Source organism: Cynoglossus semilaevis, chromosome 2 (assembly GCF_000523025.1).
Source record: "Cynoglossus semilaevis isolate Cse_v1.0 chromosome 2, Cse_v1.0, whole genome shotgun sequence".
Lineage (NCBI taxonomy): Eukaryota > Metazoa > Chordata > Actinopteri > Pleuronectiformes > Cynoglossidae > Cynoglossus > Cynoglossus semilaevis.
This window is the reverse complement of record NC_024308.1, coordinates 16,864,678-16,892,334: the sequence shown is the minus strand read 5'-3', so window position 1 is coordinate 16,892,334 and position 27,657 is coordinate 16,864,678. Positions and strand designations below refer to the sequence as shown.

General features: G+C 41.1%; 2 protein-coding genes across 3 annotated transcripts in view; both read right to left on the bottom strand.

Annotated features, from left to right (window-relative positions):
- prrc2c (proline-rich coiled-coil 2C) overlaps window positions 1-17,439 on the bottom strand; it is a 20,947-nt gene extending 3,508 nt beyond the window's left edge. The window contains 33 exon segments of the mRNA XM_025064995.1: window positions 1-2; window positions 4-45; window positions 458-558; window positions 648-842; window positions 1,252-1,362; window positions 1,504-1,735; window positions 1,850-2,004; window positions 2,107-2,228; window positions 2,410-2,631; window positions 2,740-2,911; window positions 2,996-3,097; window positions 3,233-3,325; window positions 3,560-3,817; window positions 3,896-4,090; window positions 4,179-4,264; window positions 4,346-4,814; window positions 4,899-5,053; window positions 5,146-5,306; window positions 5,740-8,175; window positions 8,259-8,469; window positions 8,586-8,832; window positions 9,057-9,232; window positions 9,337-9,982; window positions 10,064-10,247; window positions 10,481-10,568; window positions 10,653-10,789; window positions 10,876-10,955; window positions 11,159-11,442; window positions 11,785-11,910; window positions 12,142-12,251; window positions 12,387-12,561; window positions 12,649-12,818; window positions 17,041-17,439. The exon segment at window positions 1-2 is cut by the window's left edge and continues 74 nt beyond it. Of these exon segments, the coding sequence (XP_024920763.1) occupies window positions 1-2; window positions 4-45; window positions 458-558; window positions 648-842; window positions 1,252-1,362; window positions 1,504-1,735; window positions 1,850-2,004; window positions 2,107-2,228; window positions 2,410-2,631; window positions 2,740-2,911; window positions 2,996-3,097; window positions 3,233-3,325; window positions 3,560-3,817; window positions 3,896-4,090; window positions 4,179-4,264; window positions 4,346-4,814; window positions 4,899-5,053; window positions 5,146-5,306; window positions 5,740-8,175; window positions 8,259-8,469; window positions 8,586-8,832; window positions 9,057-9,232; window positions 9,337-9,982; window positions 10,064-10,247; window positions 10,481-10,568; window positions 10,653-10,789; window positions 10,876-10,955; window positions 11,159-11,442; window positions 11,785-11,910; window positions 12,142-12,251; window positions 12,387-12,561; window positions 12,649-12,763 (7,888 nt within the window). The 5' untranslated portion in view covers window positions 12,764-12,818; window positions 17,041-17,439.
- Window positions 17,440-18,983: 1,544 nt separating this feature from the next.
- On the bottom strand, window positions 18,984-26,724 carry LOC103376669 (dimethylaniline monooxygenase [N-oxide-forming] 5-like). 2 transcript variants are annotated; one of them, XR_001759862.2, is made up of 11 exons: window positions 26,506-26,724; window positions 25,241-25,379; window positions 24,984-25,172; window positions 24,495-24,660; window positions 24,105-24,247; window positions 23,796-23,992; window positions 23,103-23,250; window positions 22,818-23,025; window positions 22,656-22,728; window positions 20,853-22,570; window positions 18,984-20,777 (listed from the first exon to the last, which is right to left on the bottom strand). XR_001759862.2 is itself a non-coding variant. In XM_017031364.2 (10 exons), the coding sequence occupies exons 2-10, from the start codon at window positions 25,370-25,372 to the stop codon at window positions 22,150-22,152; spliced, it is 1,677 nt and encodes a 558-aa protein (XP_016886853.1). In that variant the 5' UTR covers window positions 25,373-25,379; window positions 26,506-26,724; the 3' UTR covers window positions 18,984-22,149. The 2 variants fall into 2 exon arrangements, 1 of the variants encoding a protein (XP_016886853.1); XM_017031364.2 differs by having other exon boundaries at window positions 18,984-22,570.
- Window positions 26,725-27,657: the final 933 nt, after the last annotated feature.

The window sequence follows — 27,657 nt, the reverse complement described above, 5'->3', positions numbered from 1 at the left end:
CTGTTCATTTTACTGGACTGGCTACTAGGAGAGGTGGAGCTCGCTCTGCAGGGAAAACAGAGAAAACACAAGTTACAAGTATGTAAACAAAACCACAAGGTAATTTATGAAAAAGATGGGCAAATTAACAAGTGGGGATGTAATTGACTTTACTGAAGCCTTGTATTAAATTTACAACTTCTGTTAATACACAGAAATGTTCTCAGTAAATTTTACTTGCTATTAAAATGTTATGTATGCCCATTATTTCTTTTTTAAATACAGTACAAACATATTATAGTGTGACATTCTTTCATATGCTGCAGTTTAAACCTTTACAGGGGATATTTAGAGACATTTTTGGAAGCAAACACATGGCATGGCATTCAGTCATGGGTAAAACAGCCTACACATCACTTCCATGCTTTGCTTCAGACCATTTTTTTTGCAGCCAATGGGCTGTAATTTTAGGTCGTACCTGTAGGGACTAGAGGTGGGAGTCGTGCTCCGGCCACCAACGGGAGGAGTTCCAGGTTTTACATCCATCCCGCTGCCAAAGAGTTTTAGGTCCATGTCCATCTGCAACATGGTATAAAAGGATTTCTTTTCAATGGTTAGAGCAACCACTTTGTTTCACAAAGGACCATACAGACATACACTCTGAATACCTTGCTAGTTGGTGGTTGCATTATATTGTGGTTTGGGCCCATGATGCCTCGGTACGCTTGGGAGACCGTGGGCTGTCGGTTAATATTTGGTGGCTGTGCCTGAGGAGGCGTAGGGGGCAAGGCTAGCAGGGGCTGACCTCCAGCTGAGCCAAAGTTTGGCAGGGACAACTGAGAACCAGGCAGAGGGACTGTCACCTGTGAAAATAAAATGACTTATTTACTCTTTTTTTTTTAATTATTTGTTAAATTCACATCAACTTCAATTCAATCTAATTTTAATGTTTTGGCAAACTCCTGTTCAACTTGTAAAACATTCTAAAGCAGCACTCCAGATGGTCAAAATCAATGAAGCAAAAATGTGCCAATGAACTGCAAGTTCATACATTTGAGGTATTTCTTAAACCCAGGGAGCAATTACTAATATCCCAAACGTCGTGTTATACGTAGTCTTTAAGAAAAAGTCATGAGAACTGATGCAAGGCAATGGTAACCATTAAACCAATAAACTTATATTAAGAAAGCATTCCCATTTTAGCACCTTTTCTGAATAGCTTCTTAAAACATGAACATTTCTATGAAGTGTAATTTCTTGAGTATTGATTACCTGCTGCATTGCTGAACTGGGTGACTGGGTGTTGCTGTAGTAGCTGCTCTGGCCATGCTGCTGCACCTGCCCTGAGTACATGTTTGAATGCTGATTCATCCCCTGTCGAGCCTAACCATAAAACACAAATGTCATATTATTCACATGTAAATGGTGTGTTATACACTTTGATAATTTAATTAATTCTGAATTTCCACAGTCATTATTAAATAAGTATGTAAAATGTGTGAAATAGTCTTTTGAGCTGGTTACCTGAAGCAGGTGTGTGTCAATAAGCTGGGAGCCTCCCATGCCAGAGGGCTGGTTGAGCTGCGGCTCGAACAGAATGGGAATGTGTTGGGTGGATGATGGCTGCTGATAGGCCAGGTTAGACTGAGGCTTCCCCAGCTCAGGTGCTTGCACACCAGGGTAGCTGTGCAACGACGGTCCTGACAACATCATGGAAGGCTGCGACAAGCTGTTCTGCATGAATGCCTGCTGTGACCTAAGGGAAGACAGAGCAGCCAGATCATATGTCAAGAACAAGACACTAACAAAATGGAAACTCAATTCAATTGATGTGTGTGTGAGTGAGATATTGTGTGTGTGTGTGTATTACCTATAAGGCTGCAGGGAGGAACTGAACAAGTCTTGTGGCTGAGAGACTGGAGGTCCAGTGCCAAGTCCAAGCTGGGGCTGGTGGGTGTGTTGATGCTGAGGCTGACTTTGCAGAGGAGCGTAGATTGGAATGGGAATTTGCTGCACTGCTGTTGGCTATAAAAAAACAACAACATTAAATTACTTTTTAAAATTTCAACATTTAGAAACGGTAAATATTAAAACATTTGGCTCCATTTTTAAGTGCAAAAATCCTACCTGTGAAAGCCCAGGCTGGAAGCCCTGCTGCTGTGCCAGGGAGGGGGGTGCCAAACGAGGGTGGGGGGTATTAAAGAGGTGGCTAGTGTCCATATAGAAAGCTGGAATCTGAGCTGCAGAACCTAGAAAAAATTGATACAGATCTTGTATCAATTTTATGTAGACCTTGACAGCATTTAAAACACATTTTACTGGGTGTGTGAAATACCAAAATAGGTCAGTATTTGTGCAAGGGATCTTCACCTTGTAAATCATCAACATGTAAGATAATGTCAACGGTCAGTGCTCTGTTATCCATCTCACCTGCTGCAGACTGGGAGACGTACACCTGTGGGGTTTGCTGCTGCTGGGGCAGAAGGGGAGGAACGCAGCCCAGCTGAGAAAAACTGTTGCTACTACTGCTACTGTTGGAAGAAGACAGACTTCCACCCTGCAGTTGTTGGGGCTTCACTTTACAGATGTTTGGTGGATCCGAAGCTGTGGTGGTCTTGGTGGTAAGAGATGATGTTGTATAGGTACCAGATCCTGGAGGGAGGAAAAAGGTAGGACTATCGTGAAGTCGACTGAAACAGATACAGCACATATTCTAGTGTCACACCTCCCCGTGTTAAATACAACTAGTAATTATTTTACCTGACAGTGAGGTGCTGGGAGTAACAGAGGCCACAGGTATCTGAGGCATGGAAGCTGAGGAGAATGAAGAGTATGAAGATGCACAAGAGGTGATGGGTGAAGAAGAAGAGGTTACTGGAGAGTTCTTCTCCAAACTCGGAGAGTTTTCCCATGCTTTACGTGCAGATTCCATCTGAAAAGAGGAGCAAAATGAAATGTATGCTCTGGTTATTACTACTCAAATTTTTAGTAGCATTAGCTTGGACTTCATATTTACCTTTAGTGTTAGATCAACAGTCGCAGGTGAAACAGTGCTGAGGCTGGAGCTCTGCTGTAAAGTTTCTCGCCGAGGGAGGGGCAAAGAATGGGGGAGTGCCACCTACGATGACAAAAGTTAAAAAGAATCAGACATTATATAATGCCTAAACACTGATCCAACATATGTGACTCAATGGTAATTAGACTGATCTCATTAAAGACAAAACAAACAAACAAACAAACAAAAAAAACTTACATTGGCCACCAAACTTTCTTCCATTTTATTTCCTCCTGTAGGAACACTATCAGCTAGTGATGATGAAGGAGCTGTGTAGTCAGTGACCAACTCCTATGATGGAAAGGCATTGTTTTCATTTCCACCAAAATGAAATTTTCTTTATGTTTATAAGTAATTATCAATAGTCAACATGGATATAGGCCTGGCACGTGATCATTATGACTGAAAATAAATGAAGTACCATTCATGTGATGACAGACTACTATAGTAAACAAGCATAGCACATTAGTACAAAAACTAGACTGGTTGTTGGGAGGCTGTGACAATAACACAACAATAACATACCTTTGAGTTACTGTTGTACTCTACTGAGGGGACGGTGATCATGCCCTCTATGTCTCCACTCAGCTCTGGTACTGTGGTGTCACTGGTGGGAGGACTGGAGTCCGTAGTTCGGCTAACACCTCCACCTGGTACTCCCGCCTCTATGCCCTCACCCTCCACTCCTCGAACGTCTTTGGCCTTGCGGTTTTTCAGAGAACGCTCTTTACCAATAGGGCCTGGTTTATATTCCTTAGTTTCCACTGGTTCTATTTCAGGAAGCTGTGAAGAAGCACAAAAACGGGATCAAACTAATGTCTCTAGAGTAAGAGTTGAGCAGCAGTAAATACTGTTAAGTACCTTCTGAGATTTGATTGGGCCAGCTCGAGGTTGCTTCTGTCTCTGTTCTTTGGGAGCAGGTAGCTTGTTTTCAGAGTTAGTTTCTAATAATGCTGGAACTCCATCACTGTCTGTGCTACCCGCAGATGATGGAGCTCCAAACTGAATACTGTCTATTGTCAATTCAACACTGCCTTCTGCTCCAGGTTTTACACCCTAAAACAAACAAAAAAAATCACAACATTTATTTGCAAAATTTTTACAACTTTCCTCAAATTACAAAACATGGGTATTTTTATTGTACCTCAGAGGGAACAGTGCCAGTAAAGGAGGTAAGAGGTTTGTTCCAGGCACTCACAGAAGGCGGTTGAGGAGGACTAATTGGACCAACTGGAACATGAAAATTAGGTTTTAGAGAGAATACTCGAAGAATTTAGTTATAGGACAATTTATTGTAATTTATCCACTTACGCTTCTTCACTTCAGAAAGGACAGTGGAGCCTGTCACCTTGTTCTCCCACAGTTCTGTACCTAGAGTACTGTGAGTCTGGCTAGGGGCTGTGTTAAGGTTTTTTGCAGTGAAGTCCACAGTGGCAGGAGTAATGGACGGCAGGGGAGCTACAGATCCTTCGAGATTCTGAGGGGAAGCAGCAGGCTGGGAGGAGGGAAGGTGAGGATGCTGGGGGGCAGACAAAGTAGGCTGCTGTTGGGTCTGAGGAGTGGAAGCTACAGCAGGTGGAGGCTGTGCTGCCTGTGACTGCTGAAGTTGTTGTTGTTGTGGTGGTGGTGGTTGTTGCTGCTGCTGCTGCTGGTGGTGGTGGTGGTGCTGCTGCTGTTGTTGTTGTTGTTGTTGTGATGATGACTGTTTTTTAGCAAATCTTGGTGGCAGCTTTCCTCCTCCACCTCTACCCTTCTCACCAGAGGCTTTTTTACCCCAGTTCTGTTGGAAAGGAAACAATATCAATGCTATACTTAGAAATTATAGCAAACAAATAAAATGCAATAATAAATTCATTTTTTTAACCTGAGTTGTCTGTTCTTCCTTTTTCCGTTTCTCTTCATCTTGAAGGCGTTTCTGTTGTTTGCGGGACACCACCTCTGTGAAGCCATCATCATTTGCGCTGGATTGTGGATCCTCCGTGGTGGTAACCTCTGGGTGATCATCGATGATCACAACACCTACAGACAGGTACAAAGACATACAAATTGATACTTTCAATTTTTTGGCAAAAAGCACTTGCAGGCAATAAGGTTTACTTTAATTTACTCACTGGCATAATTATTAAGATCAAATTGAGACAGTGCATTCTCCTTGGGTTTCTTGGTGGCCTGCTTGGTGTCATCTTTGCGACGAGCAAGCTGCTCTTTTGCAGGTCTTTGGGCTGATCCTCCAGCAGTTGGTGCCATTGACTCTGGATTCTGATGTACAGGGCTGTGTTGTCGATGGAAAAAAATAATACTCAGGAAGAGCAACTTCTGTGAGCAACAATGAAGGAACTAATAAATAGTTTAACCAAACCTTATGTTCAAACTAAATTTAGTTATTAACAAAAAGTGGACATATATACTAAAACAAAAGTATAACGACATGTTGGATAAGTTAAGATAATTTCCTTTCAGGTTTTGATGTACAGACTATACATGACGAGAACTTGATATACTGTATAAAATCACTACTTTGATTCTGCTTATTAATCACTTGTAAAAGTTATAGTTGCCATATACAGGGCTCACAAATTTAAGACCAAACAAGCATCACAACAACTAGTGATTAGGACTTCAACAGTGAATTTGACCGAGCAGGATAACAAACATAACATAACAAGTTAATATTTGATAGTAACTTCTGATTGTTTCATACTCACCCTTTGCGTCCTGTTTTGGTTCCTCCCCTCCTTTCTCCCTTTCCAGCAGTGTAACTTCGGCCTGGTTTAGTTCCACTGTTGCCTCGGCGGTTGGGTCGCTCGGTTGGCCTCTGGCTTGAAAAACTCCTCTTAGCACCAGAAGGTCCTTCTCGTTTCGGTGTCACTGCACCATCTGGTGGAGTTTTGCTGGGTGTTAACGAGCCTGGGGGGAGAGCAGGTGCTAAGACAGAGACAGTGGACACTTCGCTGGGTGCTTCCACTGCTCCTTTCCTCTCTTCTCGTTCTCTCCTTTCATTAAAGTCACTACTTTCAGAGGCAGTTTCCCATTCTTCATTGGCTTGATCAGAAGAGTTCTGGTTAGACAGGTCAGGGGATTTGGTCCCGACCGCTACGATTGCTGGGCTGCTTGTCTCAGGCAACGGTGCTTCAATAGGAGATGGCAGGTCAGGCACAGGCATAGGGGCTCCAACTTCCACAGGTGCAGTTAGAGGGGTTCCTGGGGCTCTCGACAGGGTTGGGGAAAGGGAGACTGGGGCAGAACTAGGGGTGGCAGTAGCAGCAGCAACAGGCACTGGAGGTAAAGGAACAGGAGGACTCAGGAGTGTTTCTCCACTACCCAACACTGCAGCTTCCCGCTCCTTTAAGCGCCTAAAGCGGGGTGGTTTATCTTGCCTGGGAGGCCTAGCTGGTCTTGATCTACGAGGCCTCTCTCTGATACCCTGAGGTCCATCGGCATATTTCTTGCCGTCTGTCTTAGGTGGTCGTCGGTCAGAGGGGGCATTGTCATATCTTGACATTGACTCCATTTCCTCAGGCCTGAAGGTTTCCATGGGTTTAGAGGGCCACTGATTGGACTCTTTTGCTGCTGACCGTCTAAGAGGAGCAGAACGTGGACCACCACGCTCTCTAGCTCCACCTCTTCTACTGTATAAACCACCTCTTCCACGCCGAGACGGCTCTCCTTTGGGAAGAAAGCCTGGCTTGGGCCTGTTGTCGTCCTCCCCTCTTGCTCCAGTCTTGTCTACCAAATGAGGAGGTCCAAAGCCTGGCTTGTGGGGACCAGTCCGGCACTCTCCAGGTAGTTCTCGTCTTAATGGACGGCTTGGTTTTGTACTTGGTTCACGGTCAGAGGGACCAGTATCACTGGCAGATTCTCGCCCACCTTCACTTTCAGAATCTGTATCTGAACCTCTTCGTCTTCTGCGTTTTGGTATAACTTCAAAGTCTGAGCTTTCACTGCGTGTTTCACTTTCTTCCCTGTTGCGATAGGCAGCCGCACCTCCAGCTGAAGGTATATCAGAGCGGGACCGTGGCTCTCTGTAAGGGTACTCCGGACGACTTCTGCCACGACTTCCACGTCCTCGGCCACCATATGTACCCCGGTAACTACGACCTCTAGAGTAATACTCCCCTCGACCACGTCCTTTGAAACTTGCGTCTGCAGGCCACTCCCGATCTCTATCCTTCTCCATTTCCCTATCCCGTTCTCTTTCCCGTTCTCTTTCCTCCCGTCGGTAGGAACGTGAAGGAAGATTCGAGTCTTTTCTGGAAGGAAGTTTGGGTTCTGGATGTTTGTCATTAGTGGGTGGTTTGTCTGCTTTCTCCTCTTGTGATGAAGAAGTGGGGGCTGCAGATGATGGTTGAGAGTCTCTTACTCTTTGATGTCCTGTTGTTGTTTCTTCCTGTTCCTTTGACTGTTCCTTTGTTCCTTTCCCCTCATTATGAGGTCTGGGACCTTCACATAAAGCAGCAGCTGCAGAAAGAACTTTGGATGACTGATCTTTTTTGGACTTTTGGTCCCCTCGTTCTACTCTCTCATGTCGCTTCTCCCTTTCTTCTCTTTGCTCTCTTTCTTCCTTCATGTCCCTCAGGACAGGTTTCTTAATTGGGCCTGACCTACGGACTGGTCCTTCTCTGCGTCCAGCACTGGGTCTCCCACCCCATCGTAGGTCAGTTTTCTGCTTGCCAGGGACAGGCAGTGGAAGCTTCTCTTGTTTGTGCACATTATCAGCAGGTGGAGTAGCTCTGTTGCTTGTCACTGAAGCCTGGGCATAGAGTTCATTTTGTGTCTTGTCGTCTGCCCTTTCCACTGTTTCCTGTAGCTCAAGCGATTTTGTTCCCAAGGATAGCCCATCAAATCTGGGCTCATCAAGCTTCAGGGACTGGCTCGAGCCCTGGGACACACTCCTTTGAAGCATAGCTTGACCAAGAGCCTCTACTTCTTCACCACTGGGTAGGCCTGGTTCCTCTGGATCAAAGGCTGAGCCAACAGGGACCCTGTCTATGGGCACAGATGTATCCTCTGGGCCTTGGTTAAATGCAGATAGGGACTCAGTAGGATCACGGAAGAAGTTGGTTTTACGAGAGTCCATTGCACTCTGGTCCTGGGGGTACATAGGTGGGAGACCCCTATCCAAATCCAGACTAGAATCCAACCTGTGTAGAGATTGCATTTAAAAATATCATGTGTAGATTATTTAGGCTTTGTTAATATTGTAAGTCAATGTTCTTATTTATACCTCAGGTCTTTGGTATCATTCCGTCCTTTTGGAGGCGTGACAGAAGGCAAAGACTCTGACTGCGAATATGGGTCCGAACCCCATACTATTCGCGAATCAGATGGCAGACTATGTTCACGAATTGGTCGAGTTAAGTGGTCAAAGGAATCAGAGCTGGAGCTGGAGTTGTCTCCAGGCTCTCTGCGCATAACCTGCTTCGGAGGCATCCTCCCTGAAATGCATAAAAAAATGTTTCAACTGAGAAGACAGGAACATTTGAAGACTGTAGTATACTTTTGTTTAAAAGCCATCGTGTTGATATTGTGCCCTCTCCGTTAAACTGCATACCAGGATGAATATTTGTTGGCATGTCCATAGGGGGACGCCCAGACATCATGCGAGGATCCATGTAGGACTGCATCATTAACCAGCGAGGATCAAATCCCATGGAGGCCAAGTGCTGGTGGTGAGGCCCCATTGGTTGATACATGGAGCGATGCTGCTGCTGGGCAGCTGGTACACTACCAGCACCTGATGGGGACACTGATCCTCCACTCTGCTGCTGCTGTTGCCACTGTTGTTGTTTCATTTGCTCCTACAATCCAAAAGAAAAGTAGAAAACATACAGTTTATATACAAAGTAATTAGAAGGGAATACTTGTTTTAATTCAATTTTATGCTTAGGAACTGCAGAAGGCTGAAACACCTATGCTCACCTATGTCGCCTATTCTGCATAACTAAACAGTCAGACCATTTCACCTATCAGTGTTCAGCCCATTAAACACTCAGAAACATTAGATAAATGCATTGGTCCGAACCTGCTGTCTGAGAAAACGTGGTGGCAAAGATTTTTGAAACTGTTTGGAATAGCCTGATGTGAGAGAAGGGCGCATGGCTGCAGCTGCCTCTCCTTCCAGTTGTGGAGGTGCTCCTGAGACATCAATTCCACCTGGTGTGTCCATGTGTGGAAGAGATAGGTGGGGCTCATCCACTGCTAAAAAAAAAAAAAAAAAAAAAAAAAAAGAGAAGTATGGGCACCTTACCTTCGACGGAAACAAAATATACAAGAAACTTTGAGACTAGCTTACATAAGTTTACCTCTGTCATCCTCCATGTTGAAATAGTCTTGAATAGGCACTGTTGTCCTGTCAGTCTGATTCTGTTCCATTAAAGGGACAACCTCAGCCAAACTGATCTCTCCTTCACTTTGGGTGTCCGGTGACCTGGCCACAGGTCTCTGGATGGGGGGACTTGGCTGACGAGGCAAATTAACCTCATCCTCAACACATGGTTCAACTCGCTCATGTTCTCTCTCCAACCTCTCCCTGTCTCGATCTAGCCTTTCAGGATGAGAAGCTTGAAGGACTGGTGGCTGCGACTGGGAAATCAGAGCTAAAGGTACAGGACTTATTGCAGGAGTAGGGGCAGATACAGAGGTTGTCTCATGGGCAACTTCCAGGTCATCCACCGCATCCTGGGGAGCAGAGGATTTGTTCTCAGATGTTTGTCTGTGTTTTTCATCAAGACGCTTGAGCTTTTCAGCACATGCCGCAAGCCTCTGTTCTTCCATCCGCCGCTCCTCCTCTTCCCTCCGCCTCCTTGCTCGTTCTACAGCCTCAGAAATCTCTACAGGTTTCTTCCTCTTTTGTCTCCAGGCTTCAGAGTCCTCTTCGGCACCTGGTGCCGAGGTAGGTGGTGGTTTGCTTCCACGTGTAGATGCAGCACCTACTGTACGACTGCCCCCCTAAAAGTAAAAACCAAGTTTAGACTTAACACACTGCTTTTAAATTTAAAGATCACATCATATTCTGATTTTGTAACATACCTGCAAGTCCTGTGGCACAGTAGATTTGCTATACTGGCCCATACTACCAAGTGATGGTGCTGTGGCATCAACACTGTCCGCCCATGGGCTTGTATTACCACCATTGTCCTCAGAACCCTCCTTCCAGCCTTCCTGACTGTCTGTTTGCCAAGGTCTTATTCGTTCCACTTTTCCCATCCACTCCCTAAAAATTTGATGGCACAAACATTTAGTGCAATTAAGTGATTTAGTGCAACACACTGCATGGCTCAGGGAGACATTTGGTAGTTGCTTGTGTCGCTTATGTTACATAACAGTGTCTGAGTAAATCACACCTCGAACATTATTATAATTATGTCAAATGAAGAAACAAAGCTGTTTGCCACTGACAGGGAAATGTAACACTCCTTTAGTTAAAAGTAAAACCATAGTACTCACCAGTTTTCTCCTTTCTCTTTAGCAGCTTGATTTTCCTCATCATCACTGAAGTTCAGTTTCTCAGTGTAGTCAACCTCCATCTGAGCTCCTGAGGAGAAAGAAATAAAAAAATATATTAAAAAACGATCACCTATTTAGGTTTGCATGTCAGTGCCTATGTACTGACACTGACCTGCCCAGCCCTCATCAGCCTCGGTGTCCAAATTGTCGAGCTCTTTTAGTTCTGAAGCACTGATAATTGACGGTCTGTCTAGGTCCTGGAGCCAAGATTGAGGTGGAGGTTGCTGAGGTCTTGATAAACGAGTACCCCTGAACCCAACAAAGCAATTGTTTAGGAAAGGGAGCAAAGGAATAAAAACGTTCTTAAAAATATGCAAGCAATTTACAATACTCACTTTGTCCCATCTTGTGGCACAGGGTATCTGAAGGTTCCCTGCCCAGTGCCATAAGACATCTGAGGATAGGCATGAAACATCTAGGGGAATGAAAATAGCAGTTTAAATACATCTATTCACAGAGCACAAGTTCCTGCCGTAATTAAACTGCACATGTTTTCAAACCCATGATGATGATTTATTCTGCTGCGGTAAACCGGAGTATTTCTTATTAACGCGATTTGTTTTTAAGGGCCTAGGTGGGTATTTTAATTCGTTCTTTTAGTAATTAACTAATACTTACATAAGGTGGCATCATACTCTTGAAGGCAGGATCAAAGTGAGTTGGAATGGCAGCAGGAGCCTGCTGCCCTCCATTTAGTTTAGACTGAGGAGGCCTCTCCCTCCCATCCCTTTTCTCCCTCTGAATGTCAGTCGTTGTGTTCCGTACAGGTTCCTCAGCTTCCACAGGTGGTGTGGTTGTACCAAGGTTTGAACCTGCTTCCTCCGAAGCCCTGACATCCATATCTGGGGGGCTCGGTGCAGTATTCAAATTCCTGCCTCCACCTTCACGCCAACTACCAACATCTAGCCGGATAGAGAGAAAAGATTAATCATCACTTCAGGGAAGGATGTAGTAGTTGCTAATTGTTAGTCGTTTAAAAAATAAAGGAAGTTTCATATTATTATTATAACAACATTTATAGACATAAGACATTATTTTTATTAGTGATGTCTGATCTGGATAACTTCAATCAATGCCAGTAACCACCTGGTTCTCATCGCTAATACTCTATAAGTATAATAACTGCAATTTTCACTTTACTTAGGAACCTGTGTTGTATCTATCTGCTTGAATTACAAGAATAACTGGTAATTTTCAATCATACAGTGGACCCCTAGTTTTTCTTTCTCCATGAATAAATTTACTTTGAGGTCTGAGGCTGGGGCCCGGTCCATAAGGCTCCTCCTCTTGGCTGTTTCCTTTCTCTGCCTCACCAGCTGCCTGCAAACTGGGAAACTCCTGGTGAAAGTGGCTGCTCACACGTGAAGCTCCTGTAAGGTTACAACAAGTGTTTAAAATGTTTTAAAATTAAAGCGAATAGAATGAAAAAAGTAGCACTTTTCATCCTAGATTAATATATGGCGTGATAATGATCGTTTCATTATTGCTTTTGGTTTAAGAAACAGAACAGTGTTGCACACAAAACAGTGAAGACCATGCCCTATGAGGCACTATGTAATTTAACAATAGGAAGGAATGGCGAAGGGGGAGACAGTATTCACCATCTGGCTGTGTCTGCTTGCTGTTGCCCCAAGACCGACTTCCACCAGATGAAAGCTCCTGTGACTGGATTACTGGTGGTTTGGTTTGAGGTGGAGGGGTATCCTGTTGCCTGCCAATCAGAAAAAGTGAAAAAAAGGAATCAATTAAGTTTAGATTGTCATTTAATACACTTTTCATTCCTGAAAAGGATTATGCATGTGTGGCTAGTACTGGAACACATACATGTACAAGTTGTTGTACCTACCTCTCTTCTCCAGTCTCAGTTCGGGACGCCCAGCCACTACCGTCTTTTGGGACAATATTGACGTTAGGGTCGTTTCCCTTGTTCTCTGCCTTCAGGCTGGGCAAGTTGGCTGGAGGGGGCATGCGCCGACTGACAGCAACTTTGCCCAAACTTTGGAGCCCATGTCTGGCAGCCACTGCAAAAGTAAATGGAAGATTTGAGTGTCTCTTTCTGAGAAAGAAAGAGTTCGATAAAATTAATGCAACACGAGCAAAGAGCTTACCTGCAGTTTTCTGGGTTTCCAGAGATTTGCCCTTGTAGGTATTGAAGAGGCTAAGGGTTGCATACTTTGTTTTGCCATCCTTTGCCTTGGTGCTCTGCCCTGACTTCTCGGACATTTCGCTGGAAACTCATTGAGTCTGGTCCTTTGGCCTTGCCCCCAGAACCAGCCTCCTTTGACACAACATGGACAAAAAGTGAGTTTTTTTGTCTTTGAAAAGGTAATCAATAAGCAGTAAAGGTAACTATTTAAAATAAGAATTATGCAAAAATATATTTACATATCACTAGTAACTTTGACCAGTAATTTAGAGTGAGCAGCCTTAAGGCCCAAGTACTACAGATTATTTATTATTTATGTAGTAATCGCTCAACAACATCTGCAGGTTTCAGAAAGACCACTTAGTGTTTACCAAAGAATGCCTCATCTGTGCCCACACATGGCTACAAAAATAAAAATCAGTGCAGAGAGTTTTTTCCCTAACAACTAAAACAGGATGTTTTGTTCACCTAATTCCTTTTATGGTTGCCTCCGTGCCTCGAGGTAAGGCAGACAAAATAACATCTAAGAAACATTACAGGTAATTTTTAATTAGTCATCTTTGCTTGAGCTTAACAACCAATTATAGCTGTGTTTCATCAAAGGAAAGCAAGACATAATTCTGATGACTTTCTGTGTTGACCATGCATGAATGTAGTTCAAATCTTTGACTTCCTCTCAAATAAAACGTTACCTTTTTTGCTCGACTTCCTATGACCTGCCTGAATGTTATGATTCACTTTTATAATGCCATGTTTTCTATCCTCCTGACACTCAACATACACTGTAGGGTCATCCTCATCTAGGCATATTAACATAGCTCTTTATTTTTCTGTTATTCATAGAATTAAATTCAAGTCACACGTTACCATGTGATCAAAGTAAAACAGTTGACCAACTTTCTTCTTGCAACTTGTGACAACCTCCTGACAATGACATACAGTACATACTGAAGGTAAAGGATTTCAGTGGTTGTATGACTTTAGACAAAACCATCACTGCTGAGAACCATTAGTTGTATAGTGCATATACTCGATATCCAGCATTACTGTTCACCCCTTCAACTACCTGTGTGTGTGTGTATGTGTGTGTATGTATATATACACACACACACACAGACACTGAAATCCAGCTGAGACTGTCATTTCTTCAACATGGAATAGTTTATCCCTCAGCATATGCACATATTAGGAATATCCACATTTTGGCATTTTGAAACTCACCACTTTCAAAATCTGGCCAACAAATCTGCTGACCCATTATATGGATGAAGCTGGGTAGCTACAGCTTTTCTGTTGAATGATCCAATGAATATATGTTAATAAAAAAAACAGGGATGCACCAAATATTCAGCCACTGTAAATTTTCGAAAAGTCATCACCGAAGCAGAAAGTTATGATGACGTAAGCAAAAACTGCGTCCAGCTCGGGCTTGTCTGAAAGTGGTAACATGTCTGCGGCTTGAATGTATTTCAATATATCGGAGAAAGACCCACGAATAGCGATTTGCAAAATGCTGAAGGGGGTTGATCTGGAAAGCATGTCTCCACGTCAGGTTTAATTTATTACCTGAAATCCAAACATCCTGATCGCTATGCTGAAGATGAGAGGAAAAAAAGCATCTTTGCGCAAAAGCGGGTCTTTGCTGCATACAGCGCAGACCACGAGCTCCCCGCAACATTCACTTCACACCAGTGGGTATTAACAGAGAACATCCTTTCTTTTCTTGCCCCAGCAGCTAATTATAGAGACTAGCTCCTCTGATGCATCTGTAGTAGATGTTATTCCTTTAATTACAACACTAAAGTGTCTTCTAAGCAAAGAGGTTCGGACGGACGGAGTGAAAACAATGTAAAGTACACTCACAGAGTCCGTCAGCACAAGTTTCACTGAGATCTATTTGGATTCTGTGCACTTTGTCACGACTGTACTTGATCCAAGTTATAAAGATCATTGAGTGGATGCGGGAATAAAGCAGCACACACGAGAAGTGAACCAGACTGAAATGCACTGTTTTTGACAGAACATATTTACTTTTACAATCGTTCAGGAGGCCAGTAGTCCTGTACATTATCATTTGATGTACACATAGGTGGGGTCAAGTTTAACATTTTATTTAGACTTTTACTGTATTTGATATTGTGCATTGTTGGAATGTGCTAAATAAATATTTTCATAATTTGGTTTTATTTTTTGAAACATTAATATTAACTTATTGCAGTACATTGTACAAACATACAAGGCATAATATATTTTGGGTTTTTTATCCTTGGTTTCCTCATTTATCGGGTTTCAGCCAAGAATATTAATTTTGATGCATCCCTATAGAAAAAGTTGAGTTGTTAAAATAAAGACAAATCAGAATGTACTCTGCTCTTAAAACCAAACAGTACATTCCGTGAATGTTATTTACACTGTTGTATGTGTTGTATGACTTAATCATAAAACATTTCAACTACATGACAAAATTATGTAGTGTAAATGTGTTGTGTCATACTCTGATGCTATCTTTAGTGAAGGACCCTGAATGTCCACAATAGCTGAGATGACCAGTGGTAACAATTCGTAGAAAAAGCAGACACAGACAGCCAGGCCCATTAACAGTTACAACACTGTCCCAGACAGTTCTCCACCAAATGATTTAGAAAGCAATGGAATGGCAAGATGCAAACCATGTGGGACATTATATAGCTACAAGACAGGATGCTCTTCAACATTTATCAGAAAAGACAGCACAGAGTTGGAGTGTTTGTGCTGCACACTTGGAACAGCCTCACCATCAAAACATTACAAACTCTCAGGTGAATCAGTGCAGTGATTCTTATTTCATCTTGTCTTTTGCAAAGAGGCAATATGACCAGGGAGAGACCCCCCCACCCCCCAAAAAAAGCAAAGCTAACAGCAAAAATTTGGATAGATTTGTGACAAAGTACATTCCACAGTGATGAACTTAAGAAATCTTGCAATGCAATTTCTGGGACATACTAAAAAAAACAACAGATGATATAAATGCTTCACAAATGCAATTCTACTGTTGAAGCCAGAGGGTACCCTGAAAAAACACAAAGTCTAAGCAACACTGGTTTCATGACTTGACTAAATAATATTTAGACTGGTCACATTTTATATAAAAATGTTTCGCAAAATAGACCAATTAACCTATTATCTTTTTTTTTTTTTACATCATAGCGTAAAAGCAGCTGAGTTTCTCATGCTTTTAACCTGTTAGGTACCACACAGCATGTACAAAATAAATCAAAACAGGTCATATTTGGTATCACCTGAGGTTTTTTGCAGTTTTAATAGAAGCACTCAAGTACAAAAGGAAGCCTGGGACATTTGCATTCATAAAATGGAGATGTGCTCCACTAGCTGTGTAGTTCTACATTCCTGTTTGTCATTTAAGAGTGGTTCTGATTACTTATAATCTACATAGAGCCTTTTTCATTTTCTTAATGAACAATTCCCAGAACAACCAATAATTGTTCTTGCACCTGCTGTAGATATATTATACGGCCATTTCCCTCCCTGATCAATTGATAAAGTACTGCTTAAATCAATACAAAACTGAATAGCATATCTTAATACATGCCGGGTATAGACACGACGGACCAACAAAAGAAGCATATTAATACTGCAGTTTTACATTTACATACTTAAAAATGGGTCAAAAACCCATTTGATAACCTCAACGACTGTGATTTTGACCCATTTGATAACCTCAACGACTGTGACAGAGTGAAAACACGCCGTTTACGGTGGAAAATGTGTCTGTTGCTACAGCCGTTGGACCGACAAACGTTGTGACCAGGTCAAAGCATATTGTGCTATTGTCTACCAGATGTACTGTTCAACACAAGGACACGAAGCGAGACTATTTCAGTCAGTGAAGTTAGGTGTATTACTGGGAGAATCGAAAACCATGCATTAAAACGCAGTAAAGAAGGTGGAAAACCAATACTAAAACGATGAGTGTGCAGGCCGATCATCATGATTCACGAGGCATTCAACTCCTGGTGGGCTGGGTGGCTTTTACCGGCTGAAAGCTAAGGCCCTCCGCGCCCGAAACTTAGCCAGACCGGTAACATATACCACCTATGGTTTATATCATATTTAACTCAAACTGTTTTATACAACCTGAGCTCATTACTATTGCCATGTGATAACAAATGAGATGCAATTGTAGACCAGGCCGCCAGATTGCATCGTTTAGCATAGTTTCGTTTCACAGTAGTCGCCATCACTTTCATCACTCACTGGCCACAGCATGCTAAGCAGCTACCGTTGAGACAACACTGACACAACGGCTTCAACTTCAAACTTCCATGATACAAATTTCTTGTGCACTCAGACCTACCTGCCGCCACCTCCTTAGTCTTTTTGTTTTGTTGTACGACCTAAATTGGGATCTTGTTTTCGGCCTGGTTTGCGGCGGACCAAAGTGTATATGGCCGGCGGATTACAAAAGCTGGCTAACCCGCTAACCTACTTCTGCTAACGGTTGTTAGCTGCTTTACTCGTTTGCAGTCAAAAAAAAGTAATTACATGCACGGCTTCTCCGTTGTTGCCGCTTTACGCCGCCAAGCCTGTGGTCGTCTACGCGGCCGTTAAAGAGGAAAACCGGTGCGGGGTGGTCCCGTAGTTCCGTGTCTCCCCACCCGTTATCTCGTGTCACAGCGTTTTTTCTTTTACTTAAGTGAGGCCCCACTCGCGCCGCGGCCTGTCTCACAATCAAAAATGGCAGACTGTGTTGCCAGATTTATCTCTTTCGTCCCGCAATTAAACACAGAATGGTAGCGCATACAGGAAGTGTGTCCACCGTTATTATTATTATTTTGTTGTTGTGGTTGCTTTTGATTGATATGTAGGCTATGTGCAGTTTATATAGTATTTTATTATTATGAATACGTTTACTTGTTCAACAATCAAAATTACCAATAATAAGCCATGACCCAAACATGTAGCCAAAAGGAAAAAGGTGGATTGAACCTGAAAGAGCCCTAAAAAAAAAAATCTCAACTGGTTTGATCCTCCTCTATAAAGTTTATCTGTTCTAGCCATCTCAACTGGTTTGATCCCCCTCTATAAAGTTTATCTGTTCTAGCCACGTGCTCATGTATACTGGAGATTAGGTTGGCCATATGTAGGAATGTAAGTGTGAAAGGTGGTAAATAACTAATGGATTGACTAATTTAAACAAACTTACAACAAGGGTTCAAACTATGTAGCAAGTATTTTGGTATGATTCCATGCATAGTGTATTAAGTGAAAAATAATTCACAATAATTGTCAGTATTGCATGTAAGATAAACAGTAGATCTACCATATCCAAGTCTGATTTGGCCTTAACAATATATCTTTATTTTGTGGAAAGCCTCACATATTGAAATCAAAAAGGTTTGTAATTTCAGTTTTTGTATTGACACATTACACATGCCCCAGTACAACCAATTCTCGCTCTCATGTCAGCCGTTTGCATTACCACATCGTAAGAGTCATCTGTTAAACATTTATTGACCCATATTTCATTGGTCTTGACCAGACCAAGCCCTTAATCTACATCAACATCTATTTCATATGTACCTCCAATTTGTTTGCTGTTTAAAAGTTTGTTTCCATTCTTTTTATTGATATTCCTGATATTCAATTGAAGAGGGTAACAACAGAACAGGCAATTAAGGCAAAGATTTGAATAAACAACATTGTAAACTCGGATGTTTGATTTGACCGTTATGGTTTACGGAGTTACAGCCAAAATACAACAACAAACCTGGCAACCCAAATGCTTACGACTCACGCGTGGACGATTTCTGTTCCGGGGTGTACCGGCGATTCACAAGTCGCGGTGACTTTTTGATAAACCTTCGCTGTGCTAGTCCTTTTATCTATCAAAACTGTTTTAGACGTTGTATATTTTCTACAACTATCTGTATTTCAGTAATTTACATTGTAACTTACATTATTAAAGGTTCATTCTTATATTTTAGTGTAAATCTACAGAAAATCATCTGTCAAGAATCAATTATTACTACGAAAATTAACATTTATTTTCAGTTTAATGTCTCTATCATACGCTATTTCACATTTAGGCGATAATATAAAATGCTGTCTTTGATTTAATGTGTCAATCACATTATTTCAGTTCGATACAGGGAAACAAAAAGACCGTTGTGCTTATATTGAGATACAGTATTATCCTGTAATATTTCCCTATCTAGTTAATAATAAGTAAGTTCCATTGTCACCACTAGGTGACATTATTGAACAATATGTTTTTGCTGAGGAACTATGTTAAAGTCATGCAAGTCCTACATTTTATTGTCAGTTTCTGCTGTACAGTCCAGATACACACAGGTATTGAAATGTACCGAACTAAGGTACACAAAATCTTAAAAATAAAACATGCATAGACAGTGTAAGCAGAAAGCATTTTCCCCCACCAATAATTCTATATCTTTAGCATATAAGTTCAGTTAAAGTTAAGACTAAATCATACGGCATATGTAGTAGCCTACAGAAAAATGTTCAAACTTGTCTGTTTGGAGCCTCACGGCATTGTGTGTTTGACATATTACTATATATAATATATATTGTTTAATTGTAAACACTATATAATGTCTTGAGACACAATATAGTCCATGAATAATGTTTTCATATTGTATTCCTCTGACCTGTTCATATCTGAACTTGTACATCCTGGTAAATCCTGGTAAGAAAAAAAATAAATCACTGCATCCCTTTATCACTACTATCTCCAGTTCAAGGTTCTTCTTATGACACCACACTCAGAGGTCTTTAATAGGGAGGACAAACATCAAGTGGAGTGAAACCGCAGCCACAGAGATTGTAGAAGCCATCTGACTGATGACAACATTTAAAATTATTTGTCAAAGACCGCACTACATCTTCATTGTTGATACTCACTAATACTATTGACGTTTGTGGCATCCATATTGCTTTGTAAAGAAACTGTGTGCTTTGTGTGGCCGCTTCTTCTTCTACTTTTACACCACACTGTTCACACTGGAATTTCAATGTTGGCTGTCGTCCTGTGAATAGAGTCTTAGACAGTGTCATGGTCTTTTAGCCCTACGTCACATGTTATAATAGATAATCCTTAGACTTGACTTTGTGCTTTCATTATGGTTTAAAAACAAGTCAAATGCCTTTTGATCCAATGTTGAACTATGAGATACGCACATGTCATTTTACAATATATCACTCAAAAATCATTTGGAGATCATGTGACCCAACATTTAAAATGTGACTATAATGAACCCTCAAAGAATGGCATTCTTGATTTTTTGGATTGCAACATTAAAATAAAAAAAACAAACATGATACACAGTTAATGATAGACATTACTACAGTCTGACCACTGTGAACCGACTAATTTATCAATTGCAAATAATTCATTGTCAATGAATTGTAATAATATTTAAAGTAATATTTATGTTTGCATGAAAAGTATGGCTCCTTTCAGAAAATGTCTATCATGCAAATATCTGCAGCAGAGCTAATAAGAATACATGCATTGAATAGGATTATAGTTTCTCTCTCTCTCTCTATATATATATATATATTTTATTTTATTGATTCAAGGAAGATTCAAACTTTTCACTGAGTAACCAGGAAATCTTTAACCCAGTGCAGTACGGCACTTGGTTCTTGCATAACAGCTGGGAGATTTTTCTGGTGAACATAAACAACCAAACCCAAAGCAGTAGCTGTCAGAATCAAAGGCCACCGGAATGACTTTTTAGGTGTGGGCTCATCACCTGATCTGGTCTGCAAAGGCCTGGCCACTCTATCCCACTGAGTGAGAATGGCCTGACGGGCACCAGCCCATGCACCTGGCCCTCTGAGGTGGAACTGATATGGTGTGCAAGGACCAAACATCAAGGCCAATGCCAGCTTAGGGTCAGTAAGCAGCATCCTTTTGATTTTTGGCTGGACGAGACCAATAATGGCCAGTGTAGGCTTCTTTAACTCAGGAGGAAACACGTACTTGTACAGTTTGGCCTTGTTTTCAGATACTGAGACCACATGTGAGGTCAGAAACGGATAGGAGAACTTGTACCCTGTGGCGAAAACCTGCAAGATATAGAATTGTTAGATACATACCAAAGTACACAAAAACTAGTGCTGTTTGTGGGTGCAAACACCAACCACAAGATCGACATCCTCAGCAACACTGCCATCCTGAAACTCCACACTGGATCCTTGAACTCTATGTTGGGTTTCACTTGAACTGTTCCTGATAGGATGCAATTGGGGAGCTCATCATTGATTGTAGGATGTTGGCTGAACAATCTGAGATGAATAAATACCAAGATTAGAACCATAGTGCATATTGTGCAGTATATCCTGCAGAAAAGATGACAGTTTTTGACCCAAAAATTACTATTAGAAACACAATTCATTTGCCAATAATAATAATGATAATATATGGAACACCCTTACCTGAACAGTTCACTTACCAGATTTGTGTCAATTGCTTTTGTGTGGCCTATCTTGGTTGGAGGAGGAGTTTGTTATGTAAGGTTTTGGCTCCACATTTACTAGCAATTGGTCAGAGCAATGGAACAACTGGCTGCACTCAAACACCAGATCAATGATTAACCTGCACGTCGCACACTTTATTGCTTTGGGTGGGAATACTATGAATCCTACCTTCATTTGATTTTGATATTAAAACGCGACAGTTCTGAGGTACCAGAGGTCACGTACAAACGTTGTAATAAGGCACACAGCAAAGAGCTAAACAAGAACATTAAATTCTATATAAAAAATTATGATTTTAGATGATGATTCACATGGGTAAAGTAACATTGTGATGTCATATAAATGTTAGGACCAAAAGGCTCTGACCATGTGTAAATGTTTGGATGTCGTTCAGAACTGATTCCCATCAACAATCACACCTTTTTTTTTGCTTTTAATGTTTAGAGTACTACTTGTTTTTGTCACATGTAGTAGAAAATCAAAGTCTTCATTCTTTGATTTTTTTTATACATTGTAAGATTGAAAAATACACGAGTACATTTAAAATACAATTTGAGGGAGAAACAGAGCAACCAGTAAAATATGGTCTATATCACATACACATTTCCTTCATTTGGAATGGTTCTTTAACCTGATGTAAAATTAACATTCATTTTTAGACATAGTCATAGCTTAAAAGTTTAAAGTTCTAAATTACTCCGTGGTCTTATGATGTATACAAGGAAATACATTTTTGAAATGGAGATAAATTAACAATGGAATGGAGAGGTAAAAAAAATCTATTTGGTTTATTCTGGTCCTCTCAGAGTCAGAATTATGATGAGTCAATGGTATTTACTAGACTCTAAGTGTAAACTCGTATGTCAAGAATGAGACGGTTTGTATTTACATAAAGACCGGGGCTCATCTTGGTGTCATCATTCATTAGTGTTATGACAGATAAGAAAAATGTACTTTACATTTAATTGTTCTCTGCAGGCAAGAACGACTTCATCCAGTCCAGCCATGCCATTGGATCTTGCAGGACAGTACAGAGGCTGTTCCTGTACATGTATGCGGCCACGCCAGCAGTAACTGATGCCAGGACCACAGGCCATGTGAGCCAACTGTGACATGGTGGCTCGTCACAGGGTCTGGTCTGCATCGGCTGAGCCATTCTCTCCCACTGGGTGAGGATGGCCTGACGGGCTTTAGCCCACTTCCCTGGTCCCCTAAGACGGAACTGGTACGGCGTACATGGACCAAACACCAGCTTTAGTGCCAGTTTAGGATCAGTGAACAGCATTCTTTTGATCTTTGGCTGGACCCCCACTAGTTCTGCTATTTCATCCATGTAGGAAACGTAGTCAACTTGAATAGTGTGCCTCTGACTGGCAACGTATCTGAAAAAAAAGAAGAATTAGTACTTTCAGATTGTTAATACTGTATATGTACATGCAGTGAAGTGCTGCACTGAAAGAGAAATACCTGGAAGCCATGGACTCCTCCTTGTATTTAATGTCATTTAGCATTGCTTTTGCTGAAGGGAGCTTAATGCAGCCTGTATACAATGGTACATTTTCACATACTGTCATTTTTGTCTTCTGAGGAAAAAGATATTGAAATGACAACAAAGCACGACCGTAGTACCTTTAAAGACGCGTGTGGCCCATCTGGCCTGCATCTCAGAGATAGGCATTATGGCTCCCAGTGGCTGAACAAGGCCAATGATGGCCAGTGTGGGGCGTTCCAGCTCAGGAGGAAAAACGTACTTGTAAAGTTTTGTTTTGTTCTGAGACACTGAGACCACTTTTGAGGTCAGGAACGGATAGGAAAAATTGTAACCTGTGGCAAAAACCTGCAAGACAGAGGAACCACAAGTCACACACAAGTAGTCAGGAACAGCTTCACTGTTCAGAGGGATGAGCAACCTACCACCAGGTCAACATCGTCCACTATGGTTCCATCATTAAACTCCACGCTGGATCCTTGAAGTCTGCGGATGTTGGGTTTCACCTGAATGGTCCCAGACAGGATGCGGTTGGGGAGGTCATCATTGACTGTGGGATGTTGACTGAACAACCTAAAATACAAAGTAATATTTCTTTTGACTATATGTTATGCATCTGTGCTTCATCTCGTTTTCTACAGATAAGTAAAAAATAAATAATTTTTTTAAATCAGTGAGGCTGTAAATTAGCTTTGGGTCCAGTCATTTTACTGAACGTCGTTTTTTTTCTCAGTGTGAAACTGTATTGCTCACAAACAAGAGATTTTCAATAAACAGCCCGTTAAACCAGACCATAGATTATTAGTTATGGAACACAGACGGCACAATTAAAGTCACAGCATGTGTGAACACAGGTGTAGGACAATTTGCATTGGTAAATTGGATTTTTAAATGATGCATTTTTAACCTATTGTTTTAACAACACAAAACCTATGATGAAATGTTAAGGATTGATTGATCTTCTCACAGCTGTCCAACGAAACCAGGTTAAAACTAAGGTTTGAAACTAATTCTACATAGCGTGTTAAGTATCTGTATTTTAAGATGAGCAAATTTCATTTGAATACTTTCAGTATTTCAATTTGTTTTGCTTAAACAATCAATTGACTGATGTTTACCTGTGCTTTGGCTTCAGGTTGTACAGATGGTGGTCAAATCGTCTGTTGAGCCGTCTCTCTCCCAGACTACAGTAGACACCAAAGGGAAGAACTCTCTTGAAAAAGTCAAGGACTCTGTTGAAGTTCAAATCAAGGGGAATCCCATTCTCCCCGACTCTGTTCAGGACCCAGGCTCCCCTTCGAGTGCTCAGGTACAGCTAAAAACAAAAAGCAAAGACAATATGGTACTAAAAAATATGAATGCAAATGTTACTGTATAACAAATGATAATAATGGGTTAATTTGAGTTAACATAGATGATCATTCAACCTGTTTAGTGACTCTGCTCAGTTCCACTGCCAAGTCTCCTCCAGAGTTTCCTATTCCGACAACTACTGCCTTTTTATTCCTCCACTCCTCAGGAGTCTTGTAGTCTCGGCTGTGGAAAAACTTTCCCGTGAAAGTGTCAATGCCTGAAAAAGACAGCAACTTGTAACCGTGTATAAAACCCACATTATACATAACACATTAGACAACAAACCCAGCCCACATTACTGCACAGACCACTCAAGAAATACCAAGCCAGCTCAATGTGGCTACATTTTGCTGGAATAATGCCCCAAAGCTAATTTTAGTTTTTTGTTGTCAGACTTTGTATGAAATTGTTAACTATAGAGTGGAACAGATGTTCGTTTATTTACTGTTGGAAGCAGGGTGTACCTGGGAAGTCATGTAGCGGTAGGTTGGGTTCACAGTGATGTCCGATACAAATCATCACAGCATCAAAAATGTGTTTCTCCTTCGTGCTGTCCTTGTTCTCTATTTCAACATCCCACTGGCCTGAGTGAGAGAAGTCTGACCTCTGCTTCACCTGCAACACTTTGGTCTGGAGCAAAACAGAAGATGATGGCTGTTACCACACACACATATATGTGTATATATATATATGTTCTTTTTTTAAATTTACAATATTTTCATGATAGAAAACATTTTCTAACCTAAAAAAATTAAACAGTAAAAATATAGCAAAAACAGCATAAACTAAAAGACATTGCTGGTAGCTTTGTTTACCTAAAGGAGATTGAATATACAGTATATATATATTATATATACATATATGTTTAATTAATGTTAAGTACATATACACTTATTAAGTACATATGGTTATACTGTAAAAATGTAACATATATATCAAAGATGAGCACTTACATTTAGGCGGATGTGCTTGGTGAGTTTGAAGTGATCAACATACATCCTGAAGTACTCCATGATGAGGGAGTTATGCATGAAATTGGGGAATTCTCCAGGAATTGGAAAGTCACTGAAACACATCATCTCCTTGGAGGTGTTGATGATGACAGAGTGGTAGATACTGGCTCTGTCCGGCTCTGGATTTTCCTGCGAGGTGAAACATTATGTGGATTTATGCAATTTCACCTGCACAAATCCACACAATAGGGACTGACCTTAAATCTCCAAAGACCTCCAATATCATCACTGCTTTCATAGCAGACAGGTTCCAGCCCTTCATCAAGACAGGTCTTGATACAGACCAGTCCTGAACTCCCTCCCCCGATGATGGCCACACGACGGGTCATTTTTCAGCTGTGTGAAGAATAACAGCAGATTTAGTCAACAGTCAACATCCGTTCACAGAAGTTATAATAGCATAAAAAGGTATAAAATATAAAACTATAGTCATAAACTGATATAAAAAAAGAAATCCTCAAACAATCAAAATACAATTCCTTAAAGGTCAAAGTTTAAAGATGACACAGGGCTGGGTGAATCTGTTAGATTTTTGGTAAATTATGTTGTGTCTGTATGCCAAATAAAATACTGAAACTATATATAGATTTCTGAAAAACAAAAACACATCCTGGACATAATGGAGAGATACAGTATATATATCTGTTTCTATGTATGTACAAAAACTTTCATATGCTAAAAGGACATATAACGAGCAACGTTAGACTACCAGCACATTCCAAGTCCCTGTATGACGGAAGTTCCATTCTAAATAAACACTGTCCTCATTTGACCTTGGCCAAAGTTTTTCACCAATCAGTGACCCACTATTTGTTTAGCAATTTCAGTCCCATAATGTAGTTTTTATGTCTGTAATTATTACTCGGTTCTAAGTGTATTAAATGTTCTTAAAAGGCAGACGAATTGACTTTATTTTAAAAAACAAAAAACAAAACAAAAACACAACTAAACTACCAAGTGCGGTCGACGCAAAAATCGGTTTAGGTAGCATTATAGCACCCCCTGTTGAGTGTAAAGTAAACGAGTATTTGGTGTTTATTTGGTAATAAACTATTTAGCTATTGGTCTTGAAGAGCAAATAGCATCAAACTATTGCAAATACTAGATGTACCCAAATGTGTAGATCATAAAAATCAATAAATTGTTTAATTTTCACGGATTTACAACGATTATAATTAGTGTTTTATTTCACGTAATAATAACATGTAAGTTAAATTATTATTTTATGAAGAGTAACAGTAACAATTAACACTTTATAATTGATTGTCTCCACCGTAATGTAGGAACTGTAGTTCAATTTAAAGTGTAAATGTTCAATTTTCCTTTTAACGTTTAACATTTTTTTTCGGAGAAGCCTAAATTAGTCAGCCGCTCTATCTCGTGAAGTTCGACTTGTAAAAAAGTGTCGACCAGACAACTGTGACAGACGTGTAGATATGTTCAATCCAACAAAACAACTTACTATCCTCTCGCTTGCGCAGGACGAACTCAACGGAAACGGTCACTTTGTGCAGAAACGGGCGTTGTCCGCAAATCACTGCAACTTGCTTTAAGTGCTAACTTCAAGCTAACTAACGTCGCACTTCAAACTTCTGAATCAGGAATTGTTGTAAGTCTTTATGAGTTTGCGGTGTGTGTAGCAGTCCTACCTCTGTCCACTCACTGGCATCTGACACTGTAACTGTGCTGCACGTTTAAATCTATTGTGGTGGGCGGAGTTAACGGAGTTATATAAACTTATCAGTTACAAACACATCTATCTGTCTTCTTACTCCTCCTCTTCTTTTTCTTCTTTTTTTCCCGGCTGTTCCCTTCATGGGTCAGGTCAGTGGACCATCTGATTCCACTGCTTCTGCAGTGTAGTAAGATGTGGTGGACATGGATGTGGTGTAGAACGTACATGACATCCCTGTATACAAATCTTCTGGGGTCTTCCTCTCTCCCTCTCCCTCTCTCCCTGGCACCTTCATCTCCATCATCTTTTGTCCATTGTGGATCTAGCACAAGAGAGATACTAGTAGTAGTAGATAGTAATACTAACTCAAACATGTCGACCTCACTTCTCTAACTTGATCTCCAAACTGCTCTCCCTTCACTGTTCCTCCGATCTGATTTCTAATCCTGTTCATTCTGGTCACTCCCAGTGAAAATCACTACAACCTCCATCTCAGCCTCATCCAGTCCACTTGCCTCAGCTCCCTGACTAGGCCACTAAACCTCAAACCTAACTCCTTCCACCACCTTAGCTGTCCTTTCCCAGTCTTGGTAGATCCTCTCTACCCTCCAAGAGCACCTCTCAACTAAACTCTCTCTGCAGTACTCCTCCTTTCTCTGCTTCATCTTTAAATCTTGGCCTCTACCTTTACTCACCTTTTCTCCCTTGTTTCCCCCTCTATCCTTCTTTCAAACATCAACCTTTGTTTCCTAGCTATTTTCTTTTCCATGGACCCTTCAACCAATCGCATCTTCAACTTCTTCTAGATGACGCTTCAATGATCAAAAGCAGTCGAACTTCCACTTGTACCCTGTTGGTTAACAACATCCAGTTTGGAAGTCATTTTCATGATCCACATGATTGTTTTGACTTACGTCTCGTGCTCTTACTGCTACTACC